Source organism: Hemicordylus capensis, chromosome 8 (assembly GCF_027244095.1).
Source record: "Hemicordylus capensis ecotype Gifberg chromosome 8, rHemCap1.1.pri, whole genome shotgun sequence".
NCBI lineage: Eukaryota > Metazoa > Chordata > Lepidosauria > Squamata > Cordylidae > Hemicordylus > Hemicordylus capensis.
The window spans coordinates 10,355,560-10,374,989 of NC_069664.1; the positions used below are offsets into that span (position 1 = coordinate 10,355,560).

The following is a 19,430-nucleotide window of genomic DNA, read 5'->3' on the forward strand; positions in this document are numbered from 1 at the left end:
CTTCAGGAAACAAAGAAGAGTCTTCACTGGGAACAAAGGGAGGAGAGCTGGTCTTGTGGTGGCAAGCATGAATTGTCCCCTTTGCTAAGCAGGGTCCACCCTGTTTTGCATTTGAATGGGAGACATATGTGAGCTCTGTGAGATATTCCGCTCTGGGGATGGGACTGCTCTGGGAAGAGCACCTGTATGCTTGCATGCAGAAGGTTCCAAGTTCCCTCGCTGGCAGCAACTCAAGGTAGGGCTGAGAGAGACTCCTGTCTGCAACCTTGCAGAAGCTGCTGCCAGTCTGTGCAGACAATACTGAGCCAGTTAGACCAATGGTCTGACTCAGTATATGGCAGCTTCCTATGTTCCTAATGCAAGACAGCCATTCCTGTCAAACACTGGCTGCTTCCACTCCCGCGGACAGCTCCTCTGCCGACTTCTGCTCTAGCTGGAAGCCTGGGCCACCTTCCCTTCAGCCCACAGCCTCACATGAAAAGACTGCTTGGCTCCCTCCTTTCCTCCACAGACAAGCCCCTTTGTCCCTCTTTGATGTCTCCTGCCAGCAGCCAATCCCTTTGCTCTGAGGCCACGTGGACCTCACTCCAAACTTCTGATGCTGGACAGAAATCAAAGGCTCTTTGTAGGCCTGTAAAAACAAGCCCCCTTGACAGCAAGCCTCTCCCAGCTGGAGAGGTCCTTCCCTCTCAGGTTCCTTCAACCCTTCTCTGCAAGCTCAGTGAAGCGCTGGACTGGGGAAAGGTGGACCCCCAGCGAAGGGGTTGAGGCAAACCAAGGGGAGGCTTTATTTTTGACAGCGGAGCTGGCAAACAAGTGGGCTGCATTATGTAAGAAAACTATCTGCAGGACATGCACGCCAGAAGATGGGAACAGGATTCGCCCCCGCCATGGAGGATGGGGCGAGATGTGGCTGCTATAAGCTGATGCATGGTAAAGATTTGGAGCGGCCCTTCCATGGGGCAAGGCAAGGCAGTTGCCTCAGGTGGCAGGTAATGGGGGCGGTAAAGTGCCCCCTGGCATGTGTCTAGTGTACCTGTGTGTCAATGGGTGCACAACGCGAAGGTGCTGTGTAGCACACAGCATCGAGCGGGTGGGATCCAGTCTTCAGCAATGGGGAATAACGGGAAGATACCGGATGGCGGTGGGGAGGCTGAGCAGCTGTTTGTTACAGGTGTAGCCCCATTTCCCTCTGCAAAATGCTGGCGGGTCTAGGCCTGGCCCATGTGGAGTCATGTATTCTGCATGCCTGTTATGACCTGCTTTCTCTCTGGGCCATGCTTGTCGTCAGAACTGCATGCCACACTGCCCAGGTTGCTTAACCATGTCCCCTAAACATGCCATGCCACGCCTCCCCGGTTGCTTGGCCACATCCTTGTGGCGTTCTTTGGTTAATCCAACCCTTGATCCAGGCCAGCTTTTGAATGGGGCTTTGGTTACTTGCATTCCAGTCCTAGAGTAGAGTAGAGCCAGCAACAAGAGCACAGAGAAACAGTCAGCACTTGCCTCTCTGAACACCTTCATGTATATTTCTCTTAGGTGTACCCGTCGCTAATCCCATGAGTGGCAGCTCTCGCAAGAGTTCGCGAGAGCCACATAGCGATGGGGGCAGCAGGGGGAGGAGACTGTGGCGGCTGGCACAGCCTCTCTCTCTGGCTCGCCTGCCAGCCCAAAGGAAGGATGGCCTGGCCAGTGGGCGAAACTGGCAGTGGTGGCCGGCGGGCAGGCAAAACCGGCAGCGGTGGTCGGGCAGTGGGGAGGGTGGTGTACTCCTTCTCCTGCCCACCTGCCAGCCAAAAGGCAGGAGCACTGGGGGCAGCAGCACTGGGGTGGGGGGGAGGTGGGGGGTGTTGGTGGCGGAGAGGGAAGAGAGGGCAGTGCAGACTCCCTCTCCAGCCCATCTGTTGGCCAAAAGGGCAGGACCGGGCAGGGGCATAGCAAGGTTGGAGTGGGCCCAGAGACAAGATTTCAAAATGCGCCCCCCCCCAAAGCTCAGCTCATGAAGTAAAGAAACCTTAAATGAGGCTGAACAGTGGTAACAAAAAGCAGTTATCTATCTATCTATCTATCTATCTATCTATCTATCTATCTATCTATCTATCTATCTATCTATCTATCCATCCATCCATCCATCCATCCATCCATCCATCCATCCATCTCCTATGTGCCACAATAGTGTTGGAGATGAACTTCCAGTGCATCGACCTCTTGCACCAACTGTCCTGATGACCACTAGGGGCATTGGGAGTAGAGACAGTGAGTCGGGGTCTCCCTATCTGTCCCTACTCTATGACCCCTGAACTGACTCTGCAGCGCTTCCTGTGCTGAGACACAATCCTTCCTTTCCTCCTAGAGAGCAGATGGAAACATTTCTCTCTCTCTCCTTACCTATCCACTATGTAGTCCTTTAGATTAGAGATAGGTCTTTCCTATCTAAGTGTATTTAACCAATAAATATTTAGTGTTTAGTCATACAAGGATCTCCATGTGTTTTCTCCAAATAGCTGCAATATCCGAACCAACCTCTGCTACCTACTCTGCAACTGGAGTGTGTGCTCATTCCTTAGTGCTCTGCTGTTTTACCTATTGTGGGTAAAAATCAACAACCTCTAACAAATAGAACATCATCCTATTCCTAAATTATTTTTTAAAAGGTTTTGTAAACTGTGGACCATGCAAGTCATTTAATGGTCCTAGAGAAAGACGTGCTGTTCTGGCAGCTCCAGGTCTCGACAACTGTCTCCTCTTGCCCTATTATAGTTACGCCCCTGGCGTCAAGGGGGGGGGTAGGAGCACTGGGGGGACGGTGTCAGCAGCACCAGTGGTGGGGGGAAAGGGGGGAAACTAGAGCCACAGATGCTCTGCGCCCGGCCCAGCTAGTAAAATCTATTTCATTAAAGGCTGAATATTCCTGATTCTGCACCACTGCCTTGGGCTTGGATACCACCACTCATTCCATGCCCCGCCTCTCACATGGCTTGGCCACACCCTCTGCACATTCACAAGCAGGTCCTTCTTTTCGGCAGTGAGTGCCCTTTCTCAACCTGGCCTGCACACACAGAGATCCCTTCTCAGCCTCTGTCCCCCCTCCCGCCGGAGCCCTGCTTGGGCCACTGCACGGCAAAGCCCTCCGCAGACGCCCCACGCCGTCCTTCTCACCTCCCGGTCCAGCTCATCCAGCGCCTCCTTCTGCTCCTTCCCAGGCTGCCCTGGAACGCCTTGTGCCCGCCGCAGGCCCTGCTTCAGGAAGGCGAGCTTCAGGAGCGGGAGGAGATGGCCAAGTTGCTGCAGCTGTGGAGAAACGGAGGAGCTCAGACTTCCGCAGGCACCCGGGCGAGGTGGTCAGGAGGCCCCCGAAGGGCTGGAGCCACCAGGCCAAGGCCACCTCGGCTGCAAGCAGAAGAACTGCAGCGGGGAGAGGAGCAGGCTGCTTGGCCTCAGCAACACCGAGAAGCAGGAGCAACGGGGGGCCTTTGCTGCAGCCTAAGGACAGGCACAGGGCTGGAGTCTCCGTCCCACTTAATGCCATGCACGGCTGCCGCTCTGAGGTCTAAGGGAGGAGAGCTGGTCTTGTGGTCGCAAGCATGGATTGCCCCCTTTGCTAAGCAGGGTCCACCCTGGTTTGCATTTGAATGGGAGACTGTATGTGAGCACTGGAAGATATTCCCCTCAGGGGATGGAGCCGCTCTGGGAAGAGCAAAAAGGTTCCAAGTTCCCTCCCTGGCAGCATCTCCAAGATAGGGCTGAGAGAGATTCCTGCCTGCAGCCTTGGAGAAGCCACTGCCAGTCTGGGTAGACAATCCTGAGCTAGATAGACCAATGGTCTGACTCAGTATATAGCAGCTTCCTATATTCCTATGAGACTGGACTCAGAGATGCGAAGGCTGCCCTCCACCACTGAGCAAACACACACTCAAATAAACGAGCCGAAGCACTCATAAATCTGAACCAGTTCCCACAATCCACAGACGTGTGGATTGTTCTGCTTACAAGTGCAGGCCGGGGTTTACACAGATGAATGCTCCTCCATTAAAAAAAACAAAAACCCTGCATGTAACAAACTACTTGCCAAGAAGACTGCTAGAGCAGCCTTCTCCCTGATATGCTAGTTTTCTGCATACAGGGAAGGTTTTTGTGTTGTTTTTGTTTTTGTGCGGGGTGGGGAGCATGCAATAGCCTTCAGCCGTGTAAGCCCTCCTGGAAATCGGTGCATCGCATCATCTGTGAGAATTAGGCCTAACTGTTAGGGTTAAGGTCGGTGGGGCTCAAACCTGGGATGCCATTTGACTACCACTCCCATCATTCCCAGCCACGACGGCCTTCGGTCAAGGTGTTTTTGTGGTACCTCAAAGGCAAGGGAGACGAGCAGGGAAGGCAGAAATGGCAACAGTCGCGGTGATGAGAGATGAAAATGAGCCGTTAACTTGAAATATGGACTTGGGTCTCGAGCTGCGGAGGACAGCCAGGGGGCACAGATTTCATAGAAAGGCAAGTTTTCAGAAGGGATTTGGAGAGAGGGAGAGAGAAGGACCATATGCAAGTTGTGGGCAGGGCATCAAGTCATTTAAAAATTGGGTTCTGTTCAGGTCCATCAATATTTTTTAACTTTCCTGTTCAGTTCCAGTTTATGAAATGGTTTGGGCACAGCCTGCTCTGTCCGGACACTCTGAGCCAGTTTTGAACCAGACTAGATCAGCTTCTTGCAGAACAACACCAACTCCTTTTTCTTTGCAATGTTAACACAAATGGGGATAACTATTTGTACTGACGAAAGAGAAACGTAACTTTTTTAAACTGTTTATTTTGAATGTTCACAGGTTTACATAAACAAAATACATGCAGCAGGATAAACACCAGGAAAATAGAACGCCTACAATTTGCAAGCTGAACTCCTGAGGACTGAGCCACTTATTTTGAACCGGTTACACCTTAGGTAGTGCAGCGGGGAAATGCTTGACTAACAAGCAGAAGGTTGCCGGTTCAAATCCTCGCTGGTACTATATCGGGCGATATAGGAAGATGCTGAAGGGCATCATCTCATACTGCGCAGGAGGAGGCAATGGCAAACCCCTCCTGTATTCCACCAAGACAACCACAGGGTTCTGTGGCCGCCAGGAGTCGACATCGACTTGTCAACACACTTTACCTTACCGGGGCTGGCCTGCCTGATAGACAAATGAGGCAGCCGCCTAGGGCGCCAAGTGTGGACAGGCGCCAATGGCCTGGGGAGATGTGTGCAACATTGGAGCCAGCCACCCGGGTGACAGGAATTGCCCCCATCACCACAGTCAGCCAACCAGCCAGGTAACGAGTGACCATGGATGGGTGCATGCTCCGTCTGGTGGAGCTAGCTAGCCTGCCTGCCTACCAGAGCCAATCAGCCAGGGCGGGCAATGGGGATTGCCCACCCAATGGGAGGGAACTGCCCATGTGGGCAAAGAGGGCAGGGGAGCACCACAGCTAAGCTTGGTCTGGGGCATCCCCGGTCCTTGGGCCAGCCCTGCCACTTACTATGTTTCTGGTTTAGGGGTTCAATTTTGGATCAAGGCAACTGAGATATTTCAGGTTCCGGTTCAGTTCTGGTCCACTAAACCCACCCCCATTCCATCTTTTTGGGCTATGGTTGGGTCCCGTCCCCCCGCCCACCCCGTTCAGGGAGGGGACTCCTAGACATAAAAGTATGCGGTTCTTCCACTCCCCTAGCACAACCTGCTTCTGGACTCCTCAGCACCCCTTCAGATGGAGCTGGGACCCCATAAGTTGAGCCTGCAGGTGGAAAGGACCCCTGCGTCCCGAAAGCAACCTGGCACTTGAAAAAAGGTGTTGGCTTTTAAAAGGCAACACGCAAGCCGACAATGTACAGACCCTTCATGGGGCCCTTTTAAAAATGAGCACGAAAACCCTGGAAGGGGCGGGGCGGGTGGCTGTGCCAGCATTCAATTCGCAGGAACCGCATGTCTGTCATTTCGCTGGGGCTGGCCTCGCGGAAGCAGCTGAAGAATTTGCCACGGGTGGTTTTTGATGGGATGGCTGTCTTCACCTTCCATCTCTTCCCCCGTCTCGTTGTTTCCGTATCCCTCCGGTCTTGGCCAGCGTCATGGCCTTGTTTGTGGTGAGTAGCAGCGTTCTCTCCTTTGGGCTCACCGGCTCACTGAGCTGCAGTCTGCAAAGCAGCCAGGTCAAAGCCCTTGGAGTTGGGGGGCTTTGGGGGGTGCTCTGCTGCTCCGACACCATCTCTCGTAGGACTGGGCTTAATGGTCTTCCAGCCCTCAAGGCAGCCACCATAGGAACATCGGAAGCTGCCAGATACTGAGTCAGACCATTGGTCTATCTAGCTCAGGATTGTCTTCCCAAACTGGCAGCAGCTTTCCAAGGTTGCAGGCAGGAGTCTCTCTCAGCCCTATCTGGAGATGCTGCCAGGGAGGGAACTTGGAACCTTCTGCTCTTCCCAGAGCTGCTCCATCCCCTGAGGGCAATATCGTACAGTGTGCACATGTAGTCTCCCATTCAAATGCAACCAAGGCAGACCCTGCTTAGCTAAGGGGACCAGTCATGCTTGCTACCGCCAGACCAGCTCTCCTCTCCCTTGGCACACCTGTGCCAGTGCTTGATGCGTCGTCCTGCCTCCTGGGGGATAAATGCTGGCCATGCAAAGGGCCAGGCTGAAGTTAGCTCCTCGCCGTCTGGTGCTTTTGAAGCACAGCAGCCAGCCCCAATGGTGGGGGGCAGCCCCCTTTAAGAACCCGACCTTTCAAGCTTTGAAAGGAGCACCCAAGGTGGGGAAGAGGGAAGGTTGCCAGCAACCCCCTCTTCCCATCCTTGTATTTATTGCAAGTGACCGCAGGGGGAGGCACACCTGGCAAAATTTGCAGGGGGTCAATTGGTCTCAAAGAGTAATGGTGGAAGGGGACGTCTTGCTGCCTCAATCATCCGCCACCTGAGGTGACTGCCTCACTTTGCCCCATGGCATGCAGGAAGCTGCCTTCTACTGAGTCAGACCCCTGGTCCATCTAGCTTCGTATTGTCCATACTGACTGGCAGCGGCTCTCCAGGGTTGCAGGCAAGGGGTCTCCCCCAGCCCTACCAGGAGATGCTGCCAGGGGGCCTTCTGTATGCAAAGCAGACGCTCTGCCACTGGGCTGTGGCCCCACCTTCACGAAAGGACTCCCCCCTGATTGTCCTACATCTGCAGGGTGAGGATCGACCTTACAGAGATGCTGGGAGGGTGATCCAGACACAAGGGAAACAAAGTGCTTCGCAACATACTCCGTACGGAGGCCATGCTAATTACCCATGGAGTTATTTCAGCCCATTGATGACACAGGCCCACCAATTGCGTCATCCCTGCTGCCCCCCTCACAGCGTGACCCAAAGCAAGCAACTTGACGACTCTGCTCTGTTTGTCCCACACAGGGACGCTTTTGTGGCAGGCACAGCTGCTGCGCCACTCTCTGCGTAGCCGACGACCGCACCGCCACCAGTATGCATGTATGTGCCTGTGCTGGCGGCGTCTCAGCCTTCTGGTTTGGCGTTCAGGGCGTCCTGACATCCCCTGTCCAACGCTGATGTCCTGAGAGTGTTCAGGGGGGTGCCGAGCTGTGGTTTGCCAGCACCATTGGATTGTCAGAGAGACGCTGCTCCGACAGGCAGTCCTGAGTCACCGGCTCATAAAAAGCAAACCGGTTGGGGGACACACCGAGAATCCGAGGGAGGCGAGAAAGGCCTGCAAGCTGCGACTTGAACGAGCTCTTTGGCTCATCTGCAGCTGCACCGCTGCAGGGTCCCAGACTCCTCAGACGGCCGGGGAGGAACCGGCACATTTCTACGCGGTGGAAGAAGGCCCCTGTGTCTCCCTTCCATCCTTGTTTCCTGAATGCTCCACTGGCAGGGTGCCAGACTCCATCTGGAGGGCACTGAGGAACCCAGAAGCAGGTTGTGCTAGCAGGAAAAGGCCTGGTGCACATCGTTGTTCGGATCTAGGTTTAATGTGGGTTACCGACACCGGCATCATTGTGTGAAAACACACCGAGGTGGGAATCTCAGATCCATCTCGGGCCACGAACCACCTGGCTTCGATATTCACGTTAATATCGGTAACCCACATTTCACCTAGGTCCGAATGACTGCGTGAATCACATCACTGCCTCCGTATTGTACTGGCATGGTTGTGCCAGGATTGTGGAGGAGCAGTTCCATCAGGCACGTTCACATGATCAGTAATTGGGAAGGGCAAGCATCCAATCCAAGTTCAGCAGACATGCCTACTCCGGTGTTGCAATTATGTGCAAGAAAAAGTAAACAAGGAGGAGGGGTGGAGTGGCAGTCTGCGAGCCTTCCGCTGGGGAGGCGGGCTCCGTCCCACCCATCGTCTGCACCCAGCTGTTTAACGAAGTAGGAGGGAAAGGTTGCCAGCAGCTCTTGTGCTTCTCGCAGGGAGTGTGAGGAGAGGCACACTTTGCAAAGCTCACCAAGGTCGGATCAGTCCCAAAGGGCTGCTCCGATACGAAAACAGATACGACCAATATTTATATACCGCTTTTCAGCAAAAGTTCCCCAAGTGGTTTACATCGGGTCCCTGGCTGGCAGCCCAATAACCCTCTGCCCTGCAACTGGAGCCCACAGCTCAAACTGCGGGGCTCATGGCCTTTTGGCCTCTCCACAGAGTAGAGGAATCCGCTCAACACAGACCCAGAGGAGGCCCCCACTGTCTGAGCCCCACCCATTTCGCTGCAGCAGGAGAGAGTTCCACCCCTTATTCCCAGAAGGGCAGTCCCAGGTGACCAGAAGCTGCCAGATTCCCGGGAAGGGGATCCACAGGAAAAGCAGCCCCAAAGGACTGGGGTGTGTGTGGCTCGATCACCAAGGACAGCCCAGATAAAAACAGATAAATCCAGCCTCTGATGAGGCACTCTCCAGGAGCGCCTCAGCAGCCTCACAAGACATGCTCCTCAACTCACTGGTCCGTGAAGATGTATGGGGCCAGGTGGGGGGGAGAGCCAGGCCGGGTGCGGGGGGGGGGGGGGAAATGGGCTGTGTCTTTAGCAGGATCCTCTCTCCGTCTCTCCTTTAAGGAGAGGAGAGCTGCTCTTGTGGTAGCAAGCACATCCTCCTAAGCTAAGCAGGGTCTACCCTGGTTGCATATGAATGGGAGACTGGATGAGTGAACACTGGAAAATATTCCCATTAAGGGACAGAGCCAGCATTGAGGTTCCAAGTTTCCTCCCTGGCAGCATCTCCAAGATGGGGCTGAGAGAGATTCCTGCCTGTAACCTTGGAGAAGCCGCTGCCAGTCTGTGAAGACAATCCTGAGAGAGGTGGACCAAGGGTCTGACTGGAAGCTTCCGATGTTCCGATGTACTCCTCCATTGCTCAGCAACCCAGGGAGCTGTTTGCATGGCCAGGAAGGCCAGGAATCGGGTGGGAGAAGCCAGGCACACCCCTGATTGGCCATCGTGAGACTTCTACGAGCCGAGGAGGAGGAAATGTCTGGCTGCAAGCTGGGTCCGGAGGTGGGAGGCATGGCGAGTGCTTCCCCTCCACCCTCACGCTGGAGCTGGGTTCAAGTTCTGGGCTCTCCACCTACCTTCCACCTCCATACCTAGCTCACAGAGGACCATCTCCCCCCCGCCTCCGCCCGCACCACCCTCCTGCCTTAGTATATAAGACCAGCCCTGCTGGATCAGGCCCAAGGCCCATATCGCCCAGCATCCTGCTTCACACAGCAGCCCACCCCCAGATGCCCCTGGGAAGCCCACAAGCAGGGGGTCAAGGCACGCCCCCTCTTCTGCTGCTGCTCCCCTGCAACCGGTCTTCAGAGGCAACCTGCCTCTGAGTTCAGCGGTAGCCTCTAGCCATCAGGAGGACTAGTAGCCATGGAGAGGTCTGCCCTCCATGAATGTGTCTCAGCCCGCTTTAAAGCCACCCAAGCTGGGAGCCATCACCACATCCTGTGGCTGAGGATTCCACAGATCAGTGATGTGCTGGGTGAAAAAGTACTCCCTCTTGTCATTCCTAAATTTCCTGGCAACCAGTTTCATGGGGTGACCCCCCCCAGCTTTAGTATTGTGAGACAGGGAGAGGGAAACCTGTCACGCTCTCCACACCCCGAGTGATTTTATAGACCTCTATCGGCTCTCCCCTGAGTCGCAGGATGGCCAATCAAGGACGCTTATGGCTCCTGATCAAGGGTCAGAGGGTTGTCCTACCCCAATACGGATTCATTCATTTTTACACATTCCTCCAAGGAACCCAGAGAGCACTGTACACGGATATGTTTATCCTCCCACCAACCCTGCGAGGTAGGCTAGGCCGAGAGTGAAGTGACTGGCCCAGAGCCACCCAGTGAGTTTCATGGTTGGGTGGGATTTGAACTCGGCTCTCCCCAGCCCGAGTCCAACACTCTATTGTGAGAAGGGCCTCCTGAGAAGGGCCTGGCAGAAACCGACGCTCTCGTCTCCTTCAGCCGCGCGACCCCTCCCTGCACCACGACGTGGGCCTCCCAAGCAAGAGCTCTGTCGCTTGCTGCCACAGAGGCTGCAGTCTCTGCCCGCCTGGGTTTTCGAGCCTAAAAAGGAAATGGTGCAGCGAGCGGATGGAAGGGAGCCAATCCCAGCCCCCAGGAGAGCAGAAACGGCTCCTCAGAAAGGCAGCCTCTGTTCCCAGGCAGCAGGCCTGACCTTCTGGAGGAAGGGATGTGGGCTTCTGGCTGAGAGGCGGCGATTCACATGACACTGGCACGGCCTTGTCTCCTGCTGGCCTGGCCGGGGAGGGGTGTGGGGTGTGGGTGTCGGGCCCACCAGGGTCCAGGAAAACGGCCCTTGTTTCGACCCAACACAGCTGCTGACGCAGGGGGAGCGGAGGGCCTCTTGAGCTCGCCAGCCCCTTCAGCAAGGCGCTGCTGGCCGAACCCTCTTTTTCGCACTGGCCCCGTTGCTGTCAAGAGACACCGACTGTTGCCACAGGCCAAGGGTGATGGATCTGAACAGGGGTGAAGGGCGGGGGGGGGGCGCTGCCCAGAGCCAGCAGGCTATCTGGGGGCGCAGGAACAAGCACACAGCACGCCGCTGCTGGGGACGCGGCCCTCACAAGCACGGCTGGTTGCGGGCGGTGAGCTGAGTGTCGCTTCTTCCCCTGCTAAGTGGGCAAAGAGGCACCTTTTTAAACGTGGCGATTCTCTCTATTTAGCAGGGGGAGAGTAGCTGGCTCTCTCCATCCCCAGCACAGCACCTCCAGTGACTGTTCCTGGTGGCTGTATTATGGTTTCTTTTTAGACTGTGAGCTCTTTGGGGACAGAGACCCATCTTTATTTATTATTTCTCCATGTAAACCGCTTTGGAAACTTTTGTTGAAAATGGTATATAAATATTTGTTGTTGCTGTTGTTGTTGTTGTTCTTCTTCTTCTTCTTCTCTTCTTCTTCTTCTTCTTCTTCAGAGATGGAGCTTGGTCTGGGCGCACTGTCATGCATCACCTCTGCTCTTGGGGCCCCAGGCCAGGGCCCTTGGAGGTGGCTCTGATGGTTCCTTAGGGGCTGAGGTCACTAGGGACGGGCACCCGGGTCAGGGAGGATTCCCCTCTTCCAATGATTCAGACTCCCCAGGTGAACCCCAGGAGAGGAGAGCTGGCCTGATGGTAGCAAGCATGAATTCTCCCCTTTATGAAGCAGGGTTTGCCTTGGTTTGCTTTTGGATGGGTGACATGTGAGGACATTTATTATTATTATTTCTTGTTTACACAGTCAGACAGGTGTTATTGACTGGTTTGTTTTATCCAAACATCGAGTCCTTCCCAAGGACCTGGGATGCCAGAATTGTGTTATCAATATTGTTCTTGTTGTTATTATAGATATCGTCGCAGAATATAGGCTGCTCCCAGTAATGTTGCATTTTGTAATTGGCTAATTATTATTATTAGGCTCCGGGCCCCGACAGAAGCCGCAGGGCTCCGGAGCCAGGACAAGTGGTGGGGGAGGCTGTGAGCAGCAGTGCCACGGCCCCCTGCAAGAGTGCACGGCCTCACCACTGCCTCTGCCCCCCGGCCGCACTCTCGGGCCCATCCATCGGGCCTGGGAGGTGGGTGGTGGCAGCGGCGGCCCCTGCACAGCGAGTGCCAGTTGGTTCCGGCCAACCGGGACATTTGAGCTGGTCTCGTCGTCTATGCCCCTGCTGCAGACAAGGCTGAGCAAGATGGACCAGTGGTCTGGCTCAGCAGAAGGCAGCATGTTCCTGTGATTCAAAGGTAAAGTTGTGCCGTCAAGTCGGTGTCAACTCTTGGCGCCCACAGAGCCCTGGGGTTGTCTTTGGTAGAATACAGGAGGGGTTGACCATTGCCTCCTCCCGTTCAATATGAGATGATGCCTTTCAGCATCTTCCTATATCGCTGCTGCCCGATAGGGGTGTTTCCCATCGTCTGGGAAACATACCAGCAGGGATTGGAACAGGCAACCTCTGGCTTGCTAGTCAAGTCATGTCCCCGCTGCGCTGTTAGGTGGCTTCCTCTGATTTAGTGCGTGTTTAGTTGTTTGGCTCAGAGGCAGAGCATCTGCTTTGCATGCAGAAGGTCCCAGGTTCAATCCTTGGCAGCATCTCCAGGTAGGGCTGGGAAAGTCTCCGGCCTGAAACCTTGGAGAGCTGCTGCCAGTCAGTGTAGGAAATACTGAGCTAGATGGACCAATGGTCTGACTCAGTAGGAGGCAGCTTCCTAAATGCCACTACCTGGGCCCTGACCTCTTTCCCACTGCCTTTCATGCCTCCACTCCAGCTCTGTTCCTGGCAAGTGCCTGCAGGGCCCGTGGTTTGAAAACCACCCCGTTCCGATCCTAGGGTGGGCTGCCCACTGCTCTGCCCCTTTGACAATCTGTCTCTCTTGCACAGAGCAGGCAGGCTGAGTCGGTGCTCCTGGACTCCCCAGCACCCCCCCCCCACTCGAACCCTGTGCAGACTTGTCCTCGTTAAAAATAAATAAAAAGCAATTCCTTCTAGAGCTGTCAACACTTCATCTCTGCCTCCAAAGTGTTTCCACTCTGCATAACCCTGTTGTGGGTTTGAATGTTAACAAATCAGCAGAAATTTCCTTGCAGCACTGGAGGGGAAGGGAAGGGGGGGGGAGAGAAAGCAATCTGTCAGATCTCCTCTCCCCAAATGTCCACTCCCATCGCTCTCCATTGTGCCTGCTGATTGCGTATTCTTCTTCCTTAAAAAGGAGCCACGGAGGATAGTTAAACAATAGCTGAGTTGCCGGGATGAATCACAGAGCAATATATAGAGCTAAGTATACAGAAATAAGCCACCCACCTGCACGCCTTTCTCCGCGCAGAAACCAGGAGAGGTTCTGCTGCGAAGGGCTTTAGAAGCAGCCAAGTCGGCAATTTTGAAATTACTTTCACGCGCTGGAGTCGAAAACAGAAGATCTACGGCTCTGGGTGGCAATTAATTTTTTAATGGGGCCTCGGTGTTGAGCGCTGTTAAGATCTAAGCCGGCAATGCCTGTTGACTCATAACCTCGCGAGCCAAGCAAAGGGCTCTTTCATCCCCCTCCTCTTCAGAGGCTCTGTCAAAGTTCTCCCCTTATTATGCACCTCTGCCCCCCATTTTAGCAGAGCCAGCGTAGTGTAGCGGTTAGAGCGTTGGACTAGGACCAAGGAGGCCAGAGTTCAAATCCTCCTTTGGCTATAAAACTCACTGGGCAACTCTGGGCAGGTCACTCGTATCTCAGTCTGACCTACCCCAGAGGGTTGTTGTCAGTGTTCTCTCTAATCGTTTTTCATCTGTGTGCAGAATGAGTTTTGTTCTGGGCGGCGATATCAAGGCCAGGGGCGTAACTACTATTAGGCAAGGGGAGGCAGTCATCTTGGGGCCCCACTGCGTCGAGGGGCCCCCCAGAGGCACATCACATGACTCCCCACCCACCCATGTTGCACCCCCTATGGATTATGTTGAGTCTCTTGGAGATCGGCAGGAGCAGAGAGTAAAAAAACTAGATTCAATGTGAACCGGATATTCACCGTATTCATAATGGGGATGTGAGTGTGAGTGCACTATATATATTGTGTATGTATATATCAGCGAGGGGCCCATTTTTAAATCTTGTCTCTGGGCCCCCTCCAACCTTGCTACGCCCCTGATCAAGGCAGGGTGTGCGCACCTGCATTCAGAGTGGGGCCTTCCTGCTCCATCCTGAGCGGGATCTAAAATTAACTGAGCAGACATCCAAAAACGTGTTGGAGCACTCATAGGCACACGCCTTAGAGAGAACACTGGCTATTGTGATGATAAACAAAGGACTGGGTCTCTTGATCGTTACCTGGGTAGGACAAGCATCTTACTCATCCTCGTGTACTAGCAGAAACCTAGATAGAAGGAGGGGAGCGCGATAATCTGCTTGGACCCAGCATGGTAGGAGGGTTTTTCCTCCTCTCTGTTCAAATGCTGGGGACAGAATCTGGGTAGGGTGCACACACATCCTGACCAGCTGACAGCCTGGCAGACGATCATGCTTCTAGCCTCCTAACTAGGTCTCCGCCTCCTACAAGCATACAGCCTGAAAGCCAGGAGTACTCACAGGACACTTGTCCTACAGTTAATGGTCATAAGAACAAGTCTATAACCCTGTACACCACTCTGGGCTCCTTGGAGGAAGTGCTGTTGAGTCGGTGTCAACTCCTGGCGCCCACAGAGCCCTGTGGTTGTCTTTGGTGGAATACAGGAGGGGTTTACCGTTGCCTCCTCCCACGCAGTATGAGATGATGCCTTTCAGCACCTTCCTGTAATGCTGCTGCCCAATAGAGGAGTTTCTCATAGTCTGGGGAACATACCAGCAGATATTCGAACCAGCAGCCTCTTGCTCCCTAGGCAAGTTACTTCCCCGCCGTGCCAATGGAGGAAGAGCAGGATATAAATGTAAGAATCAATCCATCAGCAAAAGACAGTGGTGGATTAAGGAAGAGGCAGAGGAGGCATTTGCCTATGGCGGCAACAATGGAGGAGCAGCAAATTTTGCCCCTTTTCAAATTTTGCCACCCCTCTCTTTAGGTAGTGGCAGCTGCAGCAAGGGTGGCGTGGGCGAGGAGAAAGTCCCCCCCCCCTTTTACTTTATATAAAAAGAGGCAAACTTTTTTTCTTTAAGTTAAAAGGGCAGCAAAAAGCTTAATCCACCCCTGGCAAGAGACTTGCGTTTTTATTATTAATTATTATTATTATTATTATTATTATTACATTTATACCCCGCTCTTCCTCCAAGAAGCCCAGAGCGGTGTACTACATACTTGAGTTTCTCTTTCACAACAACCCTGTGAAGTAGGTTCGGCTGAGAGAGAAGTGGCTGGCCCAGAGTCACCCAGCAAGTCTCATGGCTGAATGGGGATTTGAACTCGGGTCTCCCCGGTCCTAATCCAGCACTCTAACCACTACACTATGCTGGCTCTGCTAGAACAGGGGCAGAGGAGCATAATAAGTGGATAACTTTGACAGAGCCTCTGAAGAGGAGGGGGATGAAAGAGCCCTTTGCGGTATACAAATATGTTAAATAAATAAATAAATAAGCCAGTCCTCATGAGGCTTGGTTTCCAGATCCCTCACCATCTTGGCTGGCTTCCTCCAAACCCACTAGGCTTCATTTGATTCATATTAAGGGGCTGATATTAACCTTATCAAAGCCCACCCACACTGAAAACATGGTTTTAGATCGGGGTCCAGGCCAGGGACTGATATGTCCCTGCCCGTGTGGGGTATATATGTGTGTAGACGTGGTAGGGGGCGGCAGAGGGATGCTGTGAGTGGGCATCCTAAGCGATGGGCGTCCAAAGGCGCCCACTTTCCTTGGTAGGAATTCCGGCTGTCTTTTCACCAGCCCCAGATACGCAATATGAAAGTTCTGGCGTGTGGATCAAAGTTGAGAAATCAAAGCGAGGGAGAAGCGGAACTGAGCAGCACATGGTGCAGCCCCCTTGGAAAAGATCCCTGTGTCTGTTTCCTCCCGTCCCTTCTTTTCTTCCACCTCCAGGAGACAATGGAACCCAGATGGTGATGGAAAAGTGACAAGCGGGAACAATGGTTACCAAATGTCTTCAGGCGTGCCCCCCTGGGAGCTTTCTTGTGCCTCTTGAATGCACATCTGAGGCTCACAGGCCATGTGCACCAAATCTGTGGTCTGCAGAGGCACCCTCTTGCAGACCAGAACAGAGGAACAGAGGAAGCTGCTTTCTACCAAGTCAGGCCCTTGGTCCATCTAGCTCAGGATTGTCTACACAGACAGGCAGCAGCTCTCCAAGGTTCCAGGCAGAAGTGTTTCTCAGTCCTTCCTGGAGATGCTGCCAGGGAGTGAACTTGGGACTTTCTGCATGCAAAGCAGATGATGCTGGGAGAGGAGAGCTGGTCCTGTGGTAGCAAGCATGACTTGTCCCCTTAGCTAAGCAGGGTCCGCCCTGGTTGCATATGAAAGCGAGACTAGAAGTGTAAGCACTGTAAGATATTCCCCTTAAGGGAACAGAGCCAATCTGGGAAGAGCAGAAAGTTCCAAGTTCCCTCCCGGGCAGCATCTCCAAGATAGGGCTGAGAGAGAGTCCTGCCTGCAACCTTGGAGAAGCTGCTGCCAGTCTGTGAAGACAATACTGAGCTAGCTAGACCAGTGGTCTGACTCAGTAGATGGCAGCTTCCTATGTTGTTCCTATCCACTGCTGAACTAGTCCTTCCCTACAGGTTACATGGGAAGCTGCCTCCTACCGAGTCAGCCTATTGGTCTGTCTACCTCACTGTTGTCTACACTGGCTGGCAGCAGCTCTCCAAGGTTACAGGCAGGAGTTTCTCCCAGCCCTTCCTGGAGATACTGCCGGGGAGTGAGTGAACCTGAGACCTCCTGCATGCCAAGTAGATACTCCACCACTGAGCTACGTCCCCAGCCCCTAAAAGGAAGATCTTATCATGCTCACATGTAGTCCCCCGGTCCAAATAATGCAAACCAGAGTGGACAATTCATCCTCACTATCGCTCTCCTCCCCAGAGTGGCTATGTGCTCTCTGCAGCTTGATGTGCTTTGCCAATGAGAAGGTTCTTTGCATGAACACTTGCTTTTCAGGAGCAAGATTTCCTCTGCTCCTGCGAGTGGGAAACTGCATGGAAGATTTGCATGCCTCTGTTTTGGTGCTCCATCCTGGGGAGACTGCTTTTAGGAGAGCCAATGGTGCAGTGAGACGCTGAGTAAAGGCCGAAGCCTGTATTGCACGCGTGTATCGACAGAGACAAGGCCTGCGATGCCGATCCGCAGGACACCCAGAAACTGGGCCACACTGATAGATTTATACCCTGAGATGAATTGAAATAAAGAGTGGGCAAGTTTCTGGGCAACGTTTGCCATACACCCCTGCTGTGGGAGTGGAAGCATACCAGTGGGACATATGTAGGAAATGCTTGTGGCTCCCTTGATCATGGAACAGAGGAACATAGGAAGCTGCCATATACTGAGTCAGACCATTGGTCTATCTAGATCAGTATTGTCTTCACAGACTGGCAGCGGCTTCTCCAAGGCTGCAGGCAGGAATCTCTTTCAGCCCTATCTTGGAGAAGCCAGGGAGGGAACTTGGAACCTAGATGCTCTTCCCAGAGCAGCTCCACCCCGTGAGGGGAATCTCTTCCAGTGCTCACACTTCTAGTCTCCCATTCATACACAACCAGGGCAGACCCTGCTTAGCTAAGGGGACAAGTCATGCTTGCTACCACAAGACCAGCTCTCCTCTGCATATCAGTGATTTTGCAGAATTTCCAAACAGGTGGCCACTCGCCGTTCATGGGAACCCAATTAGTCCAGCCAGCATTCCGCTCCTGCAAACAGATCCCAGAACCCTCTGCAATGGATCCTCTGCTCAGTGGCAGGTTTGGAAGCGTTCCTTGGCAATCCAGAAGATATAGAGAGGGTTTCCTTGGCGCCAGAAAGTGATAAGGCCACTAGACTCCTGGCTATTTCAGGGAAGACCTATAAACAGGACAGGACTTAGCAGCGGGTGAGCAGGACAGAGCACCCCTCCGGAAAGGGCCCCAAGCTGGACTTAGCGGCTTTAGCACATGAGTCAGCCACACCTGGGGGATGACGGCTCACTGTGATTTCTGACAAGGTCTACACACCCCTAGAGATGGGGAAAAGGTGACAGAACTGTCATGCTGCTTTCAGTGTGTTAGCATGCTTTTCTTGCCCTGGCCATCATCCGGTCTGCGGCGGCCAATTTGCAACGGCGTTTCAAAAGCTTTTAAATGCTTCGAAACAAAACCAAACCCTACCACAAAACGTTATTGATGTTGTCAGCGGAATGGATACGAAAATTGACAGGGACGAGCTTCCTCCAAAAGTGGCTCCATGCAGAGAGGACAACCATTGGTTCGTTGCTACCCCGGCCCTTTGCTCTGTGCAAAAATGACTGCAATTTTTGCCCCGATCGTTTGGGAGTCGAGATGAAGAAGAAACAAAGGAAGCTGCCAGTGCCATAATGCTATCACCCGTTTTCTCTCTCCAGGGGGTTTTCTCTCTCTAAATCACAACGAGCTTTCATCCCTGAGATGGTACTGGTTGCTAACATCTGTGGGCCTGTTGCTTGTTGAGGGTCGTGGCGGAATGAGCTAGAGAGGGAGAGGGGAGAAGCTGCAGAAGAGACTGCAGTGGGATCCCAGAACCGGAGCAGGAGTCTGCAAAGGACTGAGGGCCAGCTCTCTAGGTCCTTTTCAATCATGCACAAGCCACAAAATTCGGCAACAGTGATAAACTAATAGGGGGTGGGGGGCTGAAAGCCCCTGAGGATTCACGATCCCTACTGGCTCCCACTCATAGGTCTGTCTTAGAAAAACCCACATGCACGATTGTAAGAATACTCCTGTGATGTAGCCAAGGGCGGATTAACGGATAGGCAAAGTAGGAATTTGCCTATGGCAGCAAAATTTGAGGGGTGGCAAATTTTGCCGGCCCTCTCTGGGAGGCATGAGGAGAGCTGGAAGAAGCTCTTGCTGCCCTCGCTGTCTCCATCCTGCTGTGCAGCAACTGTTTTTTTAAAAGGTAAAAGGGGGGACTTGCCCCATGAACCCTCTCCCCACAGATGCTGCGGCCACCCCCACCCCCGGAGCTGGGTGGCAAATCCTTGGCTGCCTATTGGGCAGCAAAAAGCTTAATCTGCCTCTGGATGCAGCAACGCTTCTGATGACCCCAAAGTGGCCAGAACACCCCACCCACCCCCCAACACACACACACACCCCATTCCCCTGCTTGCCCACACCAACCTGGGTCTCTTCTTGCCAAGGGCTTGTTGCCATCTGCATCTTTCCAAGAAGCTTATAAATGAAGCACAGGCTCAGGTTTCTGCGCAGCTGCCTGGGGGAGGGAAAGGAAAGAGAGTTCTTAGTCTCCTCAGTTTAGGGTCCAATGAGACGGGACGGGGAGGTCAAGGGAAGAGGCCTG

At 53.6% G+C, this 19,430-nt stretch overlaps 1 protein-coding gene across 4 annotated transcripts in view; it reads right to left on the reverse strand.

The window, feature by feature from the left end:
- FAM178B (family with sequence similarity 178 member B) overlaps positions 1–19,430 on the reverse strand; it is a 180,874-nt gene that overhangs the window by 45,954 nt on the left and 115,490 nt on the right. For 3 of the 4 annotated variants that reach the window (XM_053270225.1, XM_053270223.1, XM_053270224.1), the window contains exons 14-15: positions 19,253–19,343; positions 3,160–3,291 (exon numbers count right to left, since the gene is read on the reverse strand). In XM_053270225.1, coding sequence (XP_053126200.1) covers positions 3,160–3,291; positions 19,253–19,343 — 223 coding nt within the window. The remainder of the gene's footprint in view (positions 1–3,159; positions 3,292–19,252; positions 19,344–19,430) is intronic. The other variant, XM_053270226.1, reaches the window with a different exon arrangement.